The sequence below is a fragment of the Capronia epimyces genome (assembly GCF_000585565.1).
Source record: "Capronia epimyces CBS 606.96 chromosome Unknown aczIQ-supercont1.9, whole genome shotgun sequence".
NCBI lineage: Eukaryota > Fungi > Ascomycota > Eurotiomycetes > Chaetothyriales > Herpotrichiellaceae > Capronia > Capronia epimyces.
Window position 1 is genome coordinate 416911 of NW_006912912.1, and position 18204 is coordinate 435114.

The 18204-nt window shown below is 56.5% G+C and overlaps 8 protein-coding genes across 8 annotated transcripts; 5 read left to right on the forward strand and 3 right to left on the reverse strand.

Annotated features, from left to right (window-relative positions):
* Window positions 1-408: 408 nt before the first annotated feature.
* A1O3_09136 (uncharacterized protein) lies at window positions 409-2073 on the reverse strand (the record flags this gene model as incomplete). The annotated part of the gene is made up of 1 exon (XM_007739232.1): window positions 409-2073. One exon carries the CDS (start codon window positions 2071-2073, stop codon window positions 409-411), a length of 1665 nt encoding a protein of 554 aa, XP_007737422.1.
* A 928-nt stretch (window positions 2074-3001) lies between these two features.
* A1O3_09137 (ureidoglycolate hydrolase) lies at window positions 3002-3778 on the forward strand (the record flags this gene model as incomplete). Its single annotated transcript, XM_007739233.1, has 1 exon — window positions 3002-3778. One exon carries the CDS (start codon window positions 3002-3004, stop codon window positions 3776-3778), a length of 777 nt encoding a protein of 258 aa, XP_007737423.1.
* Window positions 3779-4133: 355 nt separating this feature from the next.
* On the reverse strand, window positions 4134-6249 carry A1O3_09138 (uncharacterized protein; the record flags this gene model as incomplete). Its single annotated transcript, XM_007739234.1, has 2 exons — window positions 4134-6089; window positions 6136-6249. 2 exons carry the CDS (start codon window positions 6247-6249, stop codon window positions 4134-4136), a joined length of 2070 nt encoding a protein of 689 aa, XP_007737424.1.
* Window positions 6250-6576: 327 nt separating this feature from the next.
* Window positions 6577-7005, forward strand: A1O3_09139 (uncharacterized protein; the record flags this gene model as incomplete). Its single annotated transcript, XM_007739235.1, has 3 exons — window positions 6577-6600; window positions 6681-6870; window positions 6935-7005. The coding sequence occupies 3 exons, from the start codon at window positions 6577-6579 to the stop codon at window positions 7003-7005; spliced, it is 285 nt and encodes a 94-aa protein (XP_007737425.1).
* A 2633-nt stretch (window positions 7006-9638) lies between these two features.
* A1O3_09140 (uncharacterized protein) lies at window positions 9639-10597 on the forward strand (the record flags this gene model as incomplete). Its single annotated transcript, XM_007739236.1, has 3 exons — window positions 9639-9862; window positions 9908-9997; window positions 10051-10597. The coding sequence occupies 3 exons, from the start codon at window positions 9639-9641 to the stop codon at window positions 10595-10597; spliced, it is 861 nt and encodes a 286-aa protein (XP_007737426.1).
* A 1460-nt stretch (window positions 10598-12057) lies between these two features.
* Window positions 12058-13962, forward strand: A1O3_09141 (leukotriene A-4 hydrolase; the record flags this gene model as incomplete). The annotated part of the gene is made up of 1 exon (XM_007739237.1): window positions 12058-13962. One exon carries the CDS (start codon window positions 12058-12060, stop codon window positions 13960-13962), a length of 1905 nt encoding a protein of 634 aa, XP_007737427.1.
* A 363-nt stretch (window positions 13963-14325) lies between these two features.
* Window positions 14326-15678, reverse strand: A1O3_09142 (uncharacterized protein; the record flags this gene model as incomplete). Its single annotated transcript, XM_007739238.1, has 1 exon — window positions 14326-15678. The coding sequence occupies one exon, from the start codon at window positions 15676-15678 to the stop codon at window positions 14326-14328; it is 1353 nt and encodes a 450-aa protein (XP_007737428.1).
* A 1151-nt stretch (window positions 15679-16829) lies between these two features.
* Window positions 16830-18165, forward strand: A1O3_09143 (uncharacterized protein; the record flags this gene model as incomplete). Its single annotated transcript, XM_007739239.1, has 3 exons — window positions 16830-16842; window positions 16910-17068; window positions 17126-18165. The coding sequence occupies 3 exons, from the start codon at window positions 16830-16832 to the stop codon at window positions 18163-18165; spliced, it is 1212 nt and encodes a 403-aa protein (XP_007737429.1).
* Window positions 18166-18204: the final 39 nt, after the last annotated feature.

An 18204-nucleotide genomic window follows, 5' to 3' on the forward strand; every position in this document is an offset into this window, starting at 1 on the left:
GATACTATGCTATCATACAGTACAAGTACCTAGGCAGGTAGCACATACATGTACTATTAGAGAAGGTGGCGTGTGTGGTGCGGAGTACGGAGTACCGAGGACAGAGTGCGCAGTCTGATTAGTGTGGCCTAAGCCTTTTAGGCTGCACCACGGTAAATATTCTTAACTAAACATCTCCCCAACCCCCGTGCATTCCCATTCTCCCACTACATTACGGAGTACACTATCTGTCCATCAGCTACATATGTACAGTAGTAGGTGGTATGTGGGTGGCACTTTCGCCCATCCACCTAGCCAAATAGTCCAAAGGAGACGCTTGTACCGAAACCACAGATTATCTTCTACATATGCGGCGCTTGCTGACATGCTCGCCACTTCGACACAGGACATTAGACACGAGATACGCGCTCAACGCTGAACCTCGGTCACTCCCGTTGCGCCCTCTTCCTCATTCCGTTCAATCGGCACCGTCGTCGAGGAAGAGCCTGGGGACTCGGGCACCACGTGCTTCTCGGCCTCTTCGATGGAGCGCGAGACCGCATATCGACTCTTCTTCCGAATGACATGGCCGTACTTGTAGAAGACGTAGGGGATTGGGGTCAACAGGATACTCAGACAAGCCAGAATCGTGATGGTCCAGTGATGGCCCATGTTTCGATAAAAAGGGATGCCCACCACGGTCATTCCCCCGGCACAGTTGTAACGTGCAAGTGTGGCAAAGGTTAGTGCGCTGGCGGCATAGGTCTCGTAGCTGTCGATCAGGTACATGTAGGAGCTGATGAAAATCATGATAACTCCGTATCCGAACAACACCGAAGCCAGGATGGGCGACCAGATGGATACACTGGGGTAGGCTGTCCAGGCCATCCAGAACAACGAGACAGGAATGGCAGGGGCACCGCCGAGCATGGCGAACCACAACCGCACTTCGGGGTCGAATTGTTTCAATCCGTCGGCCTCTGCTCTCCGCTGTGCCTGGACGGTCTTCTTGTAGATCCACGGAAGCCACAGGCTGCCGAGGCAGATGCCGACGAATTGGGCGACAAAGATGGTGTTCGTCAGGCCCTGAGAGATGCCGTACGTGCGGGTGAAGATGTCTTCGTATCCGTCAAAGAAGGTGAAGAGAATGATGTAGAGGACGCACATGTAGAGCGTGATCAGCATGATGACCGGCTCGTGGAAGGCCATCAGGAATGGTCGAGGAAGGGCGATCCGCAGACGCATCAATAGTGGTATCCGTTCGAGCTCGTGTTCGGCGTAGTACCGATGGTCGCCAGTGAGCTTCCGGAGTTGTGCTGCCTTCCAGCTCAACAACACGGGCGCGTAGGTCTCCGGCTGGAAGAAGAAGGCCAGGAACAAAACGACGCCAGCCGTCAGTAACGCCACCCATTCTGTCCACCGCCAGGTATGCAGATAGGGCGATTCGGGAATCCATGCCCCCATGACCGGGCCCAGGGCCGGCCCGCCGAAGCCTCCAATGGCGAAGATTGGAAACATGTACGTCTTTTCAAGAGGCGTGAACATGTCGGAGATGGATCCTCCGGCGCACACGAGAGGAGAGGCGCCAGAGAACCCCGCCATGAATCTGAAGACAAGCTGGGCCGCAATGTCGGGTGCGAGTGCCGATGCCATGAGGAAAATGCACATGGATGCCAGGCTGACCAAATAGGTCATGCTCCTGCCCAAGACTTCGCTGAAGGGGCCGCAGATCAACGCGCCAAACCCGAAGCCCACCAAGAAGACCCCGACTGCCAGAGTTTCCACGACCTCGCTGACCCCTAGGTCTTTCGCGGCTTGAGGAAGGACCGCGCTGTCGATGGGGGCGGCAGCCCCAACCATGAACGCAATGCCGGATATGATCAATGTGGACCAGAAGCGCCGGCGAAAGGGCCAATTTCGCGGGTTCAAAGGATCATCTGGCCCGTCCCAGTCGACCACAAGAACTTGCCGCCCGCCCACCACTCGGGTCTCCTGGAGCGACAGGCATGGGAGCTCGCGTGGTCCTTCAGCGTCGGACTCGAGCTGTTGGCGAAGGGTATGTCCGATGCGGCGGTATTGAAGGTATGTTTCCATTCTCGCAAAGGATGTCGCTGGACATGGCAACAAGGGCGCGGGACATAGCACCGGGAGCAGAGATATATAGAAAACTTCAAGCAGGACAGTGAATCATGGCTGGGACCTACTATTGCGGGACCTGCCACCGCGGGACCTACCATTGCGGAGTTAAGCTTGTGAGCGAGTCTATCTATCATCCGTCCAAACCTAGGTATAGGCTGAGGACACTTGCGGGTCCCATGGAGTATGTACGCCATACATCACAAACAAGTCGGCTTTTCCGGCTGAACGGCTTGCTTGACACGAGTGGGATTAACAACCAAAGTTGAGCTGATTATTAGTAATACCAGAGGGCCGGTTACCACGTAAAGCAGAGGGCCGGTTACCGCGTAAAGAAGTAGCGTAAAGTATCGTAAGCAGCGTAAAGGATCAGACCAACCAGGTACCTTACCGCGCAAACCCTATTCTCAAATACGGCATAATTACCGTAGGCGTAAATCTATAGTAGACCTACGGTTAGAAATATTTCTACGGTAGATCTACCGTTAATTGGCGGCAGCTGAGAACTACATTAAGTAGGCGCGGTAAGGTAGCGTAAAGTAGTATAAAGCAGCGTGAAATATCCGTATAACCAATATAAGCGGCGGGAGCCAAAGCACCTAGAAGGGGGCTAAGGGGCTAAGCTCTGTCAAGGGCTACAGCGGAAAACCATCACCTCAAGCGGTTGCGGACTTGTCACCGACACCGCCCGCCGCCGGCAGTACCTGTAGTAGCACCAGGTAGTATCAGCCTGCGGGGGACTGGTGCTTCGACGTCTTCTCTTCACACGTGAAGATTTGGGGCTTTGATCAACATTCAACATTCAACATTTTCCCATTCAACGTCCAAGGCTTGCGTCCTCCATCTCAATCCTGCTTGTGTTTCTCCTGGCCAGTCGCCGGTCGCGATGGCGCCGCCAACACTCCCGCGGTCTGTTCACGCCCACCACCCGCCTACCACTCTCCGCCTGGAACCTCTGACACCATCGTCCTTCTCCCGCTTTGGGATGGCCATATGCTCTCCGCTGCCACCATCTCTGGCTGAAGTCCCCGCTGTCGTCCCCCGGCCGCTGCACGCACCGCATCAGCCGACCCCGGGGTTTGCGAACCAGAACTCCGCGCTGAAGACCTCTCCCATCTCGCCGTTCATCAACGCCTACCCCTCAGGGACAGGACACGTGCTCGCGAAACCTCAGATGAGCTTGTTCTCGTGCTTTCCCCGGAACAAAAGTGGGGTCGGCATCGACAGATCCATCTCGAACACGGCGGTGTTTCAAGTCTCCATCCTGGAGCGCCATCCCTACACATCCCAGACGTTTAGTCCTCTCGGCTTGTCGGCCTCGGACGAGTCGACCGTCTTCCTCGTTATTGTTGCTCCGTCCCTTGCTTCGTCCGCTACCGCAAAGTTGGCGTCGGGTGAGTCCATTGAGATTCCCCATCCGCCCGACCTGTCGCGTCTCAAGGCATTTGTGGCACGAGGCGATCAAGCCGTTACCTATGGGCCAGGCACGTGGCATGCACCGATGGTGGTGATAGGGCGGCGCCGGGTCGATTTCGTCGTGACTCAGTTCGCTAATGGAGTGCCCGAGGATGACTGTCAAGAGGTCCTCCTGGGGGATAACGCCGTTGGCGTGGACTTGGAGGTACTTGGGCTGAACCTGAACGTCGTGGGATCGAAGTTGTGATGCAAGGATTCGGGACTTCTACTCGGGAATATGGTAATGGTCGCCACGTCAGGCAATGCCACGCCCGATGCTCCACTGGCAAGGCTGGGGCCGTGTGTGGGCGGGTGAGTCTATCCACGATTTGTGATCTGTTTCCTCGATCCTAAGGCGGATCAACCACCTAGTACTTCATGTGCAGATCCAACGCCACGGGTGAACGACCTGCTCAGGGGTATCTCGCACATCTTGAAGCGACACAGCAAACCCCCGCGCCGCCAACCTGCAACTTCACTCCTCTTTACACATCCAAACAGGACGAAGACACGGGCGCGCTCATATCCCAGTCTCTGCTCTTCCTGCATCCGTCCTACCAGGCCTACGACTGGCCGCCTTCAAGTTTGGTCACCAACCTCTTCATTCCCACCCACTCGTCTGAACTCCACTCACCATTCCCACACTGCAAACCACGACCGACGTCGAAGACTGTAACGACGCCGTTGAGTCCGCCGACCGCAACCTGGCTGCCCCGTCTCTCTTCCCAAGCCAGCTTGTTCAATCCCCTGAAGGGCACAATTCCATTTTTGCCAATGGTTGGACTAGCTTTGGCGATTGGCACTTCCAGATCATAGGTGAGGTCGAACACCTCCACGTCACCCGAACCGGTGACGCAGCCGAAAACCGAAGGCTTGTGCGGCGCCCATTTCGCGTCATACACCAGGTCTTCGCGAGCGAGGTTGAGAATTGGGCTTTGGACAGCGGGGCTTGGAGAGGTCGCCGAAGCTGCAATGGCCGCCACCGAACTGGAACCGGCAGCTGGCTTGACCCGCCACAGCTTCACAGACCAGTCGGAGCTGGAGCTGAGAAGCAGGTCGCCCAGATCCACGGGCCCGCGGGCTGGATGAAACTGTGTGCTCATCACCGGAGCAGTGTGACCTCGGTAAGCAACACGGTTGTCCACCCCTGCTTGTGCACCGGCACGGTCGTACCGATGGCAGGCGTAGATGCTACCCTCTTCGGTTCCGGCGACAAAGAAGGTCGGGTCGGCCGCTGGAAAGCTCATGCTGGTGGGCGCTAGATCGTCTGTTTTGGCAGGGGCAGGCGTGTGGAGGACCAGGTATTCCTGTGCTTGAGTGAGCATGTCCACAGACCAGGAGCAAACCACACCGTCCATCGAAGCCGTCAAGATGTTGTGGGCGTTGGGTGTGCCGACGACGCTGATACTGTAGATGGGATGAGTGTGACCAAGGTGTGACCCTGACTGGGGAGTCTTCTGGACGGGCTGACCCGTCCGACCGGAGGTCCTGGTGTCCCAAAGGCAGACTTGGCCTGAATAGCAGCCACCGATGACCAGGTTCGGGTGAAATGGTGAAAATCGAGCCGAGAGGACGTCGGAGGAGGCCGTGAAAGTGTATTCGGGTCTCGAAGGTGCATGCGTGTTCCACAGAAGTACCAGACCGGCTGGCTCATGGGGAGCGGATGGATTTTTGGTATAAGAAGAGAGAAGCAGTTCGTTGAAGTGTGGGGAAAATTGGATGTCCGAAACTATGCGTCGGCGGGTATATCGATCGGAAAACAACTGCAGAGATTCGCGTAAGGAATGTGACTTCTTCCCGATTCGTGAATACGGGGCGTCATTGCCGTCCTCGTCGTCGTCTAACGTGGAAGTTCGAGTGTAATCCGTGAGCAGGTCGTACTCATCATCCAAGTCCAGTGCACGCTCGATCACTTTCGAAGACCGCTCCACAAAGGCCACAAAATCGGAGGAGGCGACGACCGCGTTAAGCTCGTTGGTCGTCAGGGTCCGTAACGGGAACCGCTGTTGGGACGCTGACGAGACGACATCGACAGAGTCTCGATTCACGGTTGCCCTCACCTCCTCTTCTATTTCCCTCCTCAGGTTTTGCCGAATCTCTTCGTCCCGTTCTTGATCGCGCCGACTCGAGCGCTTGTGCGAGCTGAGAGACAGGTCGTTGCCATCAGAATCCTCTTGTACATAGGCAGAGTCCTCCGTGTAAGGCTCAGTCTGCACGCTTTTGGAATATGTGATATACTCCTTCTTGGGCGGGGCCCGCTCGTGTGCAGCCGCATCGTCATAGATAGGAAAGGAGGCGTCGGTGGGTTCGGTCTGTGTCGATGTCGATTGCATAAATCTTCTAGGTGATGGTTCAACTTCATTTTGAGGGGTGACCTGACCGGTGCCATGGACAGAACTTGGACGGCTTTCCCTTCTGCTCGGGGTGGCGGTCGAGTCTCTGCGGGAATCGATCAGGCTCGAAACGAGGCTGTCAATTTCAGATCGTCGCTCCTCTGCTGTTTTGCCGGGCGACGGAGCCTAGTGGACATGAGTATGGCTCGCCCGAGGGAGCAGTCTGGCATACCTCTCCAATACTGCGCCTACTAGAGACATATTGCTCTTGTCGAAGCTCCCTCTGCCGCTTCAGCTCGGCCAGACGCGCTTTCTTGGCGAGAAGCTCGTCTTTCCGCGACGACATGGTGGACACCTGTGAACAATCACGCTGCGGTCAGCGGTTGCGGCGATGGTTCGCCGACTATCACGAGGATACTAGAAGCAAACTCGCGTCGGTTGGAGGAGGGTTCGCGAAGTCACGTGACTTGACGGGCGCAGGGTAAGAGCTCCGGAAAAGCACGAAATGTTCCTCAGATTCAAGTCCTACAGCTTCACCAACACCCTTTTCTCACCACCACACGACGGCCTTGCAGTGGCGGCCGTAATACATTCGGAATCGTGCGTTACGCCAATTTAGCAGCTTCTCGACTCAGCTTCCACCCATAGCTCGCGGTGTTCTTGTTCTTCCACAATGTCAACTTCGCAAGGAGTCAATGTACGGGTTTCGCGATCCTGTGGCTTTCCAAAGGCTCTCGCATCTCAACCTTTCTCGGACACCAGACTGATCTCTTGTAGGTACTCCGGTACTCAGCTCTCCTCGCGGGCATTTTCTACGGGTTTTCACACCAAAGAACGATCACCGCCCGGACCGCAGCAGCTCATGAGCAGGCCGAATATCAACACAAGCTCGACTTAATAGAGAAAGCCAAGCTGGAATGGGCTAAGAAGACTCTTCCTCCCCAAGCAAAGACAGCAGGTGGTGACAGTACGTGATGGGACCGCAGCCACATTCCCATTTTTAGCTTGCGAGACTGACAACTCGGCGGCAGTTATAACGGACCCGAATGATAAAAATTTCGACCTCGAAGCATATCTAACCAAGCTTTTTGCAGAGAGCTGAATGAGGGGCAAGATGAGATAAAGCTGATTCAGAAGCCCACGGATATATTTGCGAGGAGGGAGGGGCGCCATAGATCCGGCGTTGATCTGAGTTGATACCCAGCGTTTTGTTCTCGATTGTGGCTGCATGCCATCGTCGAGGGGAAAAGCACCGGAAAGTCATGAAAACACCTGTACATACACACCATGCGGCAGCCTCTACCTGTAAAATCAGGTTCAATTCGACCAGCCTTAACAGAAGCACGCTGCTTTCATACCTCTGCTCTCTCATTTCCTTTGTGTCCGGGGTCATGTGCCTCATCCGCACGCACCTGGCGTTGACAAGCTGTGAAAGAATGGCATGGGCATGATTCGTGACAGCAATGAGAAACTACCAAGGGAACCCCAAGACTTCCTCCTAGCCAGCAGCCATCCCAAACTCGCTCGATACGCCTCTCAAGTGGTCCTGCAGATCTGAACACGTCCTGCCGCATAACACAGCTGCGGTCTCGCCCTGTACCCCAGCTCCGATGTCAGTTGGTGTGTTCGTTCCCTTTCGGTGCCAACGGATTTGATGTTCTTCCCAAACTCATGTCGGGGGGTTGGGGTTGGGTTACGGGACGTCCCAGTCGTGCCCGCCGTGCCCGCCTCGTGGGCGAGAGTGAGCTCTATGCAGCTCGCCCAGAGTCACGCAACATGGGATAACATCACATCGCAACACAGTCACGTCGTATGATGCCATTTGCCCGGCCTTTGAAGATCGTGAAGATCTGCTGTGGGAATAGCACCTTTCCATGAAGATCCCATTTCGTTGACATGAGAGACATGCTTCTACTCCTATTCCTGCCTTACCTCAAGTCCCAAGTCTCCGATGTCGCAATCGAAGATGGGCAATAGCCGATGATGTGCAGTAACACAGTCCCACGGGTAGTTGCCCCAGTGTCCATATCACGTGATTCGATGTCGTTTTTTTTCTGGGTCTACCTGCGCACAAGACCAAGGCCGGCAACATTGTGGTTTCCCCCAACTGGCGGCAGCGCCTGCTGGGCCAACGGAAACCCTCTTCCCTTCCCCGTCTGTCCGACAATTCTATTCTAGGCACCGCCGTGGAAGTCCTCTCGATCGGTATACTCAGTGTTCCCCCATCAGAGGTTGTGCTGATGGGCATTGTCGGATGTCCGTCATGTGAAAGACACTCCAGGTACGGTGCACAACCTGCTGCCGCCGGCTGCTGGGGCTCCTACGCGCCATCCAAGACTAAACAACTGGGTCCTTCTGGGCTACAGAGTCCAATGTGTCACTCCGTTGTCCCATGACGACGGGACCCAGCTGCAGATTCAGCAAAGCTGTTCCTGGTCCTCGCTTCCCTCGCTTCGAACATGCCATCCCTGAGACCTGATTCCTCACCGGCGAGGGCAAGACCCCACGGACAGCGTCCGGCGCCAGTGCATCAAGAGCACGACCCCCATATTGGCCAAATCGGTGACGAGGGGGCTATGTTTATTGGGCACCATGGTCGCCTGAGACCATCACATTCTCACGCCAGTCATAGGTTCTCCCCTCCCAAGCGCGGCAGGGCAGGGCAATCATCGATCGAGCGACATCCAACTGGAGCGTCGGTGGGCCAAGGCGACGATAGATTCATGTCCCGAGATCGAGTGAGTGGCCTCGAATTGGCCTGACCCCGCAAACAGAGCCCTTCCGAGAAGACGGCAGCTACGCTCTGGCATACGTGGACCAAGGCCCTGTTTAGTACCAATGCTCAAAAACAGGCCAGGCGTTCGGCGGACTGAGAGGCCCGCTCAGGCTATACTGCACTAAGTCCCCCTAACATCAATATGACTTTGGATTGCCCCCAAGGTCGAACTTCTTGCAACATGCGACAGCCGTGCGGCCTCTTCGAATAGACCAAAACACGGCAAAGTTTGGAAGCGACGGGAGCAAGCAGTGTTCACTGTCCACTGTTCACCAACTGCCAGTGTCCGCTCCAAAGCACCTCATCCCTCGCGTCTTTCCTCTTACCCCAGCATTTTCCCCGCAGCCAGGTTGGCACACTACCAATTAGCTCCGTCGCTAGCCTGCAGCTTGGACCCAGGTTGTGGCGGCATTGGGCGGACAGGCAAAGCCTTCGCTTTCGAGACAATATGTTCGCGAGCTATGATTTGATGGACGGCCGGGGTGGGCAAGATGCAAGTTACGCCTGCAGACTCGACTGGCTGCTTCCAACCCCCGGTTCCGTGCTTTCGAGCCGTCAAGCATTCGGACCAATTTCTTGGCCTCGGTTTGCTTTCTTGCTACTAGTAGAGGGCGGCCGGGTTCCGCCTGCAGCTTGAAATAGTCTCTGTCTTGTTGTTTGGGCACTCGGCTGAGCGGGCTCAGGGGCCTGGGTTCTCCCCTCCACCGAGAGGAGAATCAGTCGATCTTGTCGGAGCCGTGACGCCAGCATCAGGTGCCCTATATTATTTGCGTCTCTCCCAGTGTGCCCTCTGCAAACAAGTCGTCTATACTTGTGCCTGTGATTCATTCTCGGCAGTGCTACAAGTCTCAGGCTCTCTCATTACCGCCTCACCTCGTTTCTCCTTGGCATCCTTCATCCTCCTCGCACTCCTCCTCTTCGTCTGACCCTTGATCCGACACATTCACATCAGCTTCAACATGGCGAACGCGGCCGATGTCGAGAAAGACCACGCCGGCAGTGACTCTGTCAACGGCCGATATGACCTCCACCACGACCATCATGATAGCGAGAGTGCTCTGAGGAGGATCCGAACGGCCGGAAGCATCTCGATCACCCCTGAGCTCTTCGAGAAGATCTATCTGTCGCCGAAGAACCGGGTCTCGAACAACATTCGGTCGACCTTTGGTAACCCGACTCCTCTGTAAGTCAGGCGTGCATGGCGGTTTGCTGTACTGACCCGAGACAGTGCTTTGGTCGGGTTTCTGTTGTCTCTGACTCCGCTGTCAAACGTCCTGTTGGGATGGCGTGGTGCCGGCGGGCTTGGTGCCGCGGAAGTGTGAGTTGCAACACCAACTGAGCGACTTGATCCACAGCTTACGATATGGTTAGCGGTATCTACTACTTTTTCGGCGGTCTTCTCATGGTGTTGGGCGGGCTCCTCGAATTCTTCCTGGGCAACACCTTCCCATTTGTGGTGTTTGGATCATTCGGCGCCTTCTGGCTGTCGTTCGCGGCCACCTTGACCCCGTATTTCAACGCCTCCATCGCATACGACCCGACACACCCAGCTACATCGTCGACGAACCCCACCTTTGCCGCGACATACGCCTATTTCCTGGTCTATATGGCAATGCTTTGCTTCATCTACATGATTGTGGCGATTCGAACCAACATTGTCTTCGTCTTGATCTTTGCCTTGCTCGTGCCTGCCTTTAGCTGCTTGGCCGCATTCTTCTTCGGCCTCGGCGAGAGTGTGGTCCGAATGAATCTTCAACACGCGGCGGGAGGGCTGACCTTCGTGGTTTCCCTCTTGGGATGGTACCTGTTCTTCGTGCAACTTCTGGCCTCAGTTGACTTCCCGCTCAACCTCCCCGTCGGCGATCTGAGCGGACTGATCAAGGGTGCCAGTGAAAGGGCCAACAGAAAAGGCGAATAAAGAAGGGGTGGGGGAGAGGGCGGCGCAAGAACAGGGAGGAGTGATTGGTTTACAAGCTTGAGGGTTGTCAGGCGGTGAGACGAGCTGCGGTGCACGTTTGAGGAAGGCACAAGAACAAAAACGCTGGCGTGTATAGGCCACACAGCATATCCAGGAACCAGCACCATGCTGTGCTCGTGCGTCATCAGTTGAGACAACGAGGGTGGCCAGCTTGCTTGTTACGCCAGCTTTGCACAATTAGGGCTCTTTTAATCAGTTGAAGGGAATGTCACGACTGCTTTGTTCGCTGTATGACCATGCATCTCGACTCGTGACTCGTAACTCGCAACTCGCAACTCGCCTGTTGAGGGAGCACTCGCTGTTGCAGCTATATTGACTCCAAGGTTGGTTCGCCGGCAAGGCTCTGGCTGTCGAGATCTCACGACCCGCCCGCTTCTTGGAGAGACGGTGAGCAGAAAAAGAATCGGGAGAAGGAGGAGTGTGGCTGTTCTAGCCTCATGCAGGTGTTGTGGTACCACCGACATAACAGCCGAGAAAGTTTTTGGGGGTTTTTTTGACACTCTCTTCTTGCCTGTCGTGTCTCGAGTCTCTGGACCTAACGCAAGTGCTGGTCTCCACGTCTGCAGGGGCAGCAGGGGTAGCAGTGGCGGGCAGGGGGAGGTGTTTTGTCTCCAATTTCCTGTTGTCCGAACCATCCCATCAGGGCCGGGCCTTCGGCTCATGGAGGAGTAATAATAACAACGATACGGAGTACCTTAGGTACGTTACAGTCGAGCCCGACAGAGAGAAGGCTAAATAAATATTAGCTACTCACCGCCTGACCTGGCGGCTGGGTGGAATGATGGATGCGGCGATACGATACCGGGCGCCGAGGAAAATGAATCGGCAAGGCCTACGGAGACACACACATACGTGCATATACTCTGGACAAACTGCAAACTACTAATAGGTGCTGCTTCCTCCCGTAGATCCTGTGGCATCTGCTCGCAAGGTGAGTGAGGTTGATCTGGGTGATGGTGATGGTGATGGAGTTGAAGTTGAGGGCTGCCGGAGGAAAGTAGTTCCGGCGCCGGTGGGTGAGGGGCGCAGGCTTACTCAGCTGCGTTCTACTATACTACTACGGAGTATCACTGCCACTGTAGCAGTAGGGCTCCTCAGGCGGCCTCGGGCCTCACGCAACCACCTCCCTCCTCACAATCCTCAACCATCTGGCCAATTTGCTGCAGTCCACTGCGAATCTGTGCATCTGTGCATCTGTGTCTACTTCACCGTCCGAGGGTAGAGGTAGATTGCGGCTGCTGGTTGCTGGTTACTGGCCCCACGAACGCATGCTCCAAGGTCGAGCGTGGAGCGCAGTGTCCCTCACGAGGACGGCCTTTCGACCACTGCTCTTGTCACCGCCGGGCCTGCCTCTGCTTCACAAATTCGACGAGTTCGTCGTCCGCCACCGCCACCGCACCATGGCGACCGCGACCGCTGGCGTCATCAACCGGCCGCGTGACCCCAACACGCTGGCCAACTACAACAACTGGCGCACGGTGCACACCGCAACCACGCTGGACATCTTGTTCGACCAGCAGAAGCTGCAGGGCAGTGTGACGCACAGCATTCAATCCATCACCGACGGAGAGAGCGACGAGATCTTGCTCGACTCCAGTCATGTCCAGATCCACCGCGTCACCGCTGATGGGAAACAGGTCCCCTGGGAGATCGTGCAACGGGTCGAGCCCTACGGGAGTCCCCTCAAGATCAAGCTCGAACGGAAGGTGAAGCTGAACGAAAAGGTTGAGGTGCACATCGACCTCGAAACGACCGCTTTATGCACCGCTCTCCAATGGCTGACCCCGGCGCAAACCTCCAACAAGAAGCATCCCTACATGTTCTCACAATGTCAGGCGATCCACGCGCGGTCCATTTTCCCGTGTCAAGACACTCCCGATGTCAAAGCCACCTACGACTTCGCCATCAAGTCACCGTTGCCGGTCATCGCGTCCGGGATCGGCGCAGAGGACAATCCCACGGCGCCCTCCACGGACGGCAGCGCTCAGCTGTACAAGTTCCACCAGGGCGTCCCGATTCCGTCGTACCTCTTCGCTTTGGCGAGCGGGGATATTGCGACAGCGAAGATCGGACCGCGGAGCGTGGTGGCCACCGGCCCGGACGAGCTCCAGGAGTGCCAGTGGGAACTGGAAGCGGACACGGAGAAGTTTCTGCAAGCGGCCGAGTCGTTGGTGTACCCGTATGCGTGGGGCCAGTATAACGTGCTGGTTCTGCCGCCGTCGTTCCCCTACGGGGGCATGGAGAACCCGGTCTACACGTTTGCCACGCCGACCATCATCTCCGGCGACCGGGAAAACGTAGACGTGGTGGCCCACGAGCTGTCGCACTCGTGGTCGGGCAATCTGGTCTCGAACGCGTCCTGGGAGCACTTTTGGCTCAATGAGGGCTGGACGACGTACCTGGAGCGGCGGATTCAGGCCGCCGTACACGGCGGCGATCAGTGGCGTGACTTCAGCGCCATCATCGGATGGAAGGCGCTCAGCGACTCGATCGAGCAGTTTGGCGAGCAGCACGAATTCACCAAGCTGGTCATTGACCTGAAGGGCCAGGACCCGGACGACGCGTTCTCGAGCATCCCCTACGAAAAGGGATTCAATTTCCTGTACTACATCGAGAAGCTCATTTCCAAATCCAAGTTTGACCAGTTCATCCCACACTACTTCGAGACGTGGCGCGGCAAGTCGCTCGACAGCTACGACTTCAAGGCCACTCTGCTGGACTTTTTCCAATCCGACTCAGACGTCTCGGCCAAGCTGGCCACCATCGACTGGGATGCCTGGTTCTACAAGCCCGGGTACCCGCCCCGGCCCAACTTCGACACCAGTCTCGTCGACGTCGCGTACCAGCTGGCCGACCGATGGCAGAAGTTGACGCCGCATGGGGCGGCGCCCGATGCCAGCTTCCAGCCGTCGCGGTCCGACATTGCCGGCTGGTCGGCGAACCAGGTGGTGGTGTTCCTGGAGCGTGTGGTGGCGTTCGACAGGCCACTCCCCGTGGAACATGCAACTCGCATGGGAGACATCTATGACCTCAAGGAGACGCGCAACGTCGAGGTCTCGAGCCGGTACTACCAAATCGCGATGCGCAGCGGCGACTCGTCCATCCGGCCCTTTGTGGCCAAGCTGCTGGGCCAGGTCGGACGCATGAAGTTCGTTCGTCCGCTGTACCGTGGGCTGATCAAGCTCGACTACGAGTTGGCCGTGCAGACGTTTGAGAAGAACAAGGATTTCTATCACCCCATCTGTCGCGGGCTGGTGGCCAAGGATCTGTTCGGGAGCAAGGACGAGGGCGCGAAGCAAGGATGATGCCAACTGCTGTGCTTGTTCAGGCTGGGTGGAAGGGAAAAGCGGCGGCAACAAAGAGATTCAGACCCGCTCGCTGCAATGAATATTGTGACTACCCTACCGTGCTATTGTAGAACTGGTATACAAGGATAAATGCTGCATAGCATAGCCACGACTCCAACCATGACTGGCCATTCCATGAACCGCACACTGTGACGCACGCACCCCTGGCAGACTAAAGAAAAGGCAAAAGCAAAAGCAAAAGTAACCGTCACCCCGCCCCGTCCCCGTCCCTGATGCTGGTGTTGATGCTGGTGCTGGTGCTGGTACTGGCAGGTCCTGAAGAAACTCCATTTGAAGCCGATCCATCCATCCCCTCTCACCTCAACTCAAACCACTTTTGAACCGCTCCATCAGGATGCGCAGGACCTCGTCTTCATAGTCATGTAGCTCAAGCCAGTCGGGGACGAGGAGCTGGTGTTTCGTGATTATAATCCTAGCGTCGGCGTCAGCATCAGCATCGGCATCAACGGCTGAGCTGTCATTATCTGCGCTGTCTCTAGGTCCATTGCTGGGCTCATGCGGTCTGGGATGCCTTTGCCTGTGCTTGAAGCGTGATCGTGACCGTGACATTTGCCTCCGCGATCCAGTCGTCTGCGTGGTCGCCCTTGCAACAGCTGGTGGCTTCGCTCGGCTCGACTGCCGATCCACCATCGCTTCCGAGGCAGAGGTCGGCGGATGGGCGTGGGGAACGCTGCTGGCGGCCGAGTACGATACGGTATGAGTCGGACACGGACACCGAGCCTGGGTGTCTGGCTTGGACCGTAGATGGCCGCCGCCTCCTTGGAAGCCGGCCTCGGTGTTGGAAATATCAGGTGTTGTTGCTGCAGTTGCTGGTGGTATCGTGAATGACGTTGATAATGACGATTCAGTAGCCTTCTCCAGGTCGACGTCCATGACATTGCTGCAGTGGGTTCCCTGTTGCTCGCGCTGCTCCTTGCATCGCTCTTCTCGCAGCATATTCAGATCAACGGGTGTCCACCAATACAGCGGGAAGCGGCGAGCGGCGATGTTGTTCAGCACCAGGGCACTCGCCAGCATGAGCATGGCGCCCAGCAAGACCAACGGCACCAGCCACCATCCGAGAACCCGGATGTCAACGCTCGTCGCGGCCAAGAGAGCCGTCGCCCCCGCCGGGGGATGCACTGTTTTGGTAATGCTCATGACCAGGTTGGCTGTTCCGACGGCCAGAGCGCCGGCAAGCCATCGAAGGTTGTCGAAGCGGTCCGGGGGCAACAGGGCAAACAGTTTGGTGATGCCCACGGCGACGGTGGCGGAGAGAATGTGGCCCACCACCATGTTCCGCGGTTGGGACAGCGGCGATTCGATGGCGTTGTATTCGAGGATGGCGGCGGCCCCAAACGAGGCGATGGTGGGCACTGCGTGTCCTGACAGAGGAGGGAGGGCCAGGAAGACATTCTCAATGATGGCCACGCCGCAGAAGGCGCCGACGAACACCGACAGCCATAGTTTCAGTGTCTGAAGGCGACGACGGCTTCGAGCCGGTCTCGTGGCCTTGGTCGGCAGCCGGTAGCCAAACCAGTAGGACATCCAAGTCGGGAAGCGGAATAGAGGGTTGCGGGGGACCAGCGGGTTGAGGTAGTTGTCGAGGTCGAATGCAGATCGAGGCTGAGACGGAGGGCGGCGCGGGTGGTTGGCCCGTAAAGAAGATGGCATGGTGCGAGAAACACTGTATGTACTTTGTATGTCTATCTGTGTGGGAAGTGCTGGCTGAAGTCATGCGCTCCACAGGCCAGCCCATCGAGACTTGTATGTACCTCAAACCTTGAAATAGGGACCACAACGAGCCTTCATGTGAGTCCGCTGAGTCGATCATGCGATCGATATTCCATTTCGAGGCCTAAGAACAACATCACACAGCAACAGGAAACGATGGAGAAGAGCAGCAAGGAGAGCAACAGAACTTCCTCACCGGTCGATGGACGTATGATTCAAGGTACTTACCTAACCAAGAAGCAATCAGTCGGGGCGAAGACGAGAACGGTGGCGGTGTCGGGCACATCCAAGGGGTTGCCAACACAGTGACGGATCAAGAACTGATGTCGTAATGAAAGCTTTTCAGAAGTTAATATCTCCGCTGACCTCTGGGTTTGCCATAGTAAATAGAGTGGGCAAAAGCAGCGAGGGAGGCCGCCGCCATCAGCGGATGTAGTGGTGCAACGGTTTAGGCGGCGTCGACGTCTGTGTTACGCGAGAGAAATGCAATGAGTGGTCCGGAAGCAATCGTTGTAGTCACGGCATTAGCAGAAGCGGTCTGGCTCCGGCTCCGGCTCCATCGAGCCAGGGCCTGGACATCGCACGCAGCGGGAGGAGGCCTCGAGGCTCAAGGGATCCCTGAAAGGACGAGGAGGAGAAGTCGGATGAATTGAGACAAGGACGATGATGAGGTGGGAGGAGATGGAATGCTCCGTATGCGTAGATTGGTACTCCGAACCTACCTAATAGAGATGATTCGATTTGAACAAAACATATCTAATGGACGTATTAGGTAGGTGCTAGCCAATGATCAACCGATCTAGCCGTATTGTGACTCTAACCGACATATATCTCCGAAATCAGTCTAATATCTGCGGCCTAGTACATCACTAAGATTTACGGCCATACTCCGTATTAAATGTGCCATCCCATTGGGGACACGGCAGCGGGTGGCAGGTGGCAGGTGGAATCTCAACGCCGGACCGGCCACATCGTGAGAGTTTGCAAACAACGCGTGGCCCATTCACTCGTTCATTCATTCATTTGCCACCATATCCTGCTGATATATGCTGTATGGACGCTCTTCGGTCCCAACGGCGGCGGCGGTAGTGATGCCTCACGGAGGTCAGTCGTCGTCCCCGTCCCGGCCCAAACGCTGGCTGCAGCTCTAGCTCTAACAGAACAGTGGCAGACTTCGATGTGTCGCGGCTATCGCTCGAACTCCTCCATGCTGAACTGCAACGCCGACAAGAGAGCAAGCCGACATGCGGGTCTACCGGGAAGCAGCACTCCTACAACACGGGGACCCATGTGTTCGCCCTGTTCCTCATCCTCGTCTTGAGCACTCTCGGTAGGTGTCCAGCCCCCGGCGTCAGGAAGAGCGAAAGCTGACCTTTGACTGTGTCAGCATGTTCCTTCCCGATCATCGCACGGCGGTTCCCGAGCCTCCCAATCCCTCATCGCTTCCTCTTTCTCTCCCGGCATTTCGGTACGGGGGTCCTGATTGCCACCGCCTTCATCCATCTCCTACCGACGGCATTCATATCCATGACAAACCCATGTCTGCCGGACTTTTGGAGCAAACATTATCGGCCCATGCCAGGGTTCATCGCCATGGTCGCGGTATTCGTCGTGGTCTCGATTGAAATGTTCTTTGCCTCGAAAGGAGCCGGGCATAGTCACGGTAGCGAATGGGACGGACTGCCGGAGCAAAGCCACCGAGATGCTCAGGGCAATGGGCACATCGCTCTCAATCATCTAGGCACGCCCTTGACGCCATACACCGACAGGACACCAAAGCCGCGGCACTCCACGTCGAGCGAGTCCGGCTCCGACACCGACGACCTGGACGCATTGGATCCGATCGCCGAACAATCGGCGAGTCTCAGTCATCCGCACAGACGGAAGCTGTCACAGCACGACAACCACGGCCAGGCTGAGCAGAATCCTCAAAGACTGTTCCTCCAATGCCTGCTGCTGGAGGCCGGCATTCTCTTCCACAGCATCTTTATCGGAATGGCGGTCTCGGTCGCCACGGGGACAGAGTTTGTGGTTTTGCTGGTGGCAATCTGCTTCCACCAGACGTTTGAGGGGTTTGCGCTAGGCTCCCGGATTGCCGCCCTGATTCCCGACTTGTTCGACGCGTACAGTCCAAAGCCCTGGCTGATGGCATTGGCTTACGGAGCCACCACGCCGATCGGCCAAGCCATTGGCATATGGATGAATGAGCTATACGACCCTGCGTCCGAGGTGGGATTGCTGATGGTCGGAATCACCAATGCCATTAGTAGTGGCCTCTTGTTGTTCGCCGGGCTTGTCCAGCTGATCGCCGAGGATTTCCTCAGCGAGAGAAGCTACGAGGTTCTGCGAGGACGCCGGAGGATCGAGGCGTGCCTGGCCGTTGGTCTAGGTGGCCTCCTGATGGCAATCGTGGGAGCTTTTGCATGAGGGACGAACCATTGACCTATGTTATTAAAAATCAATCGT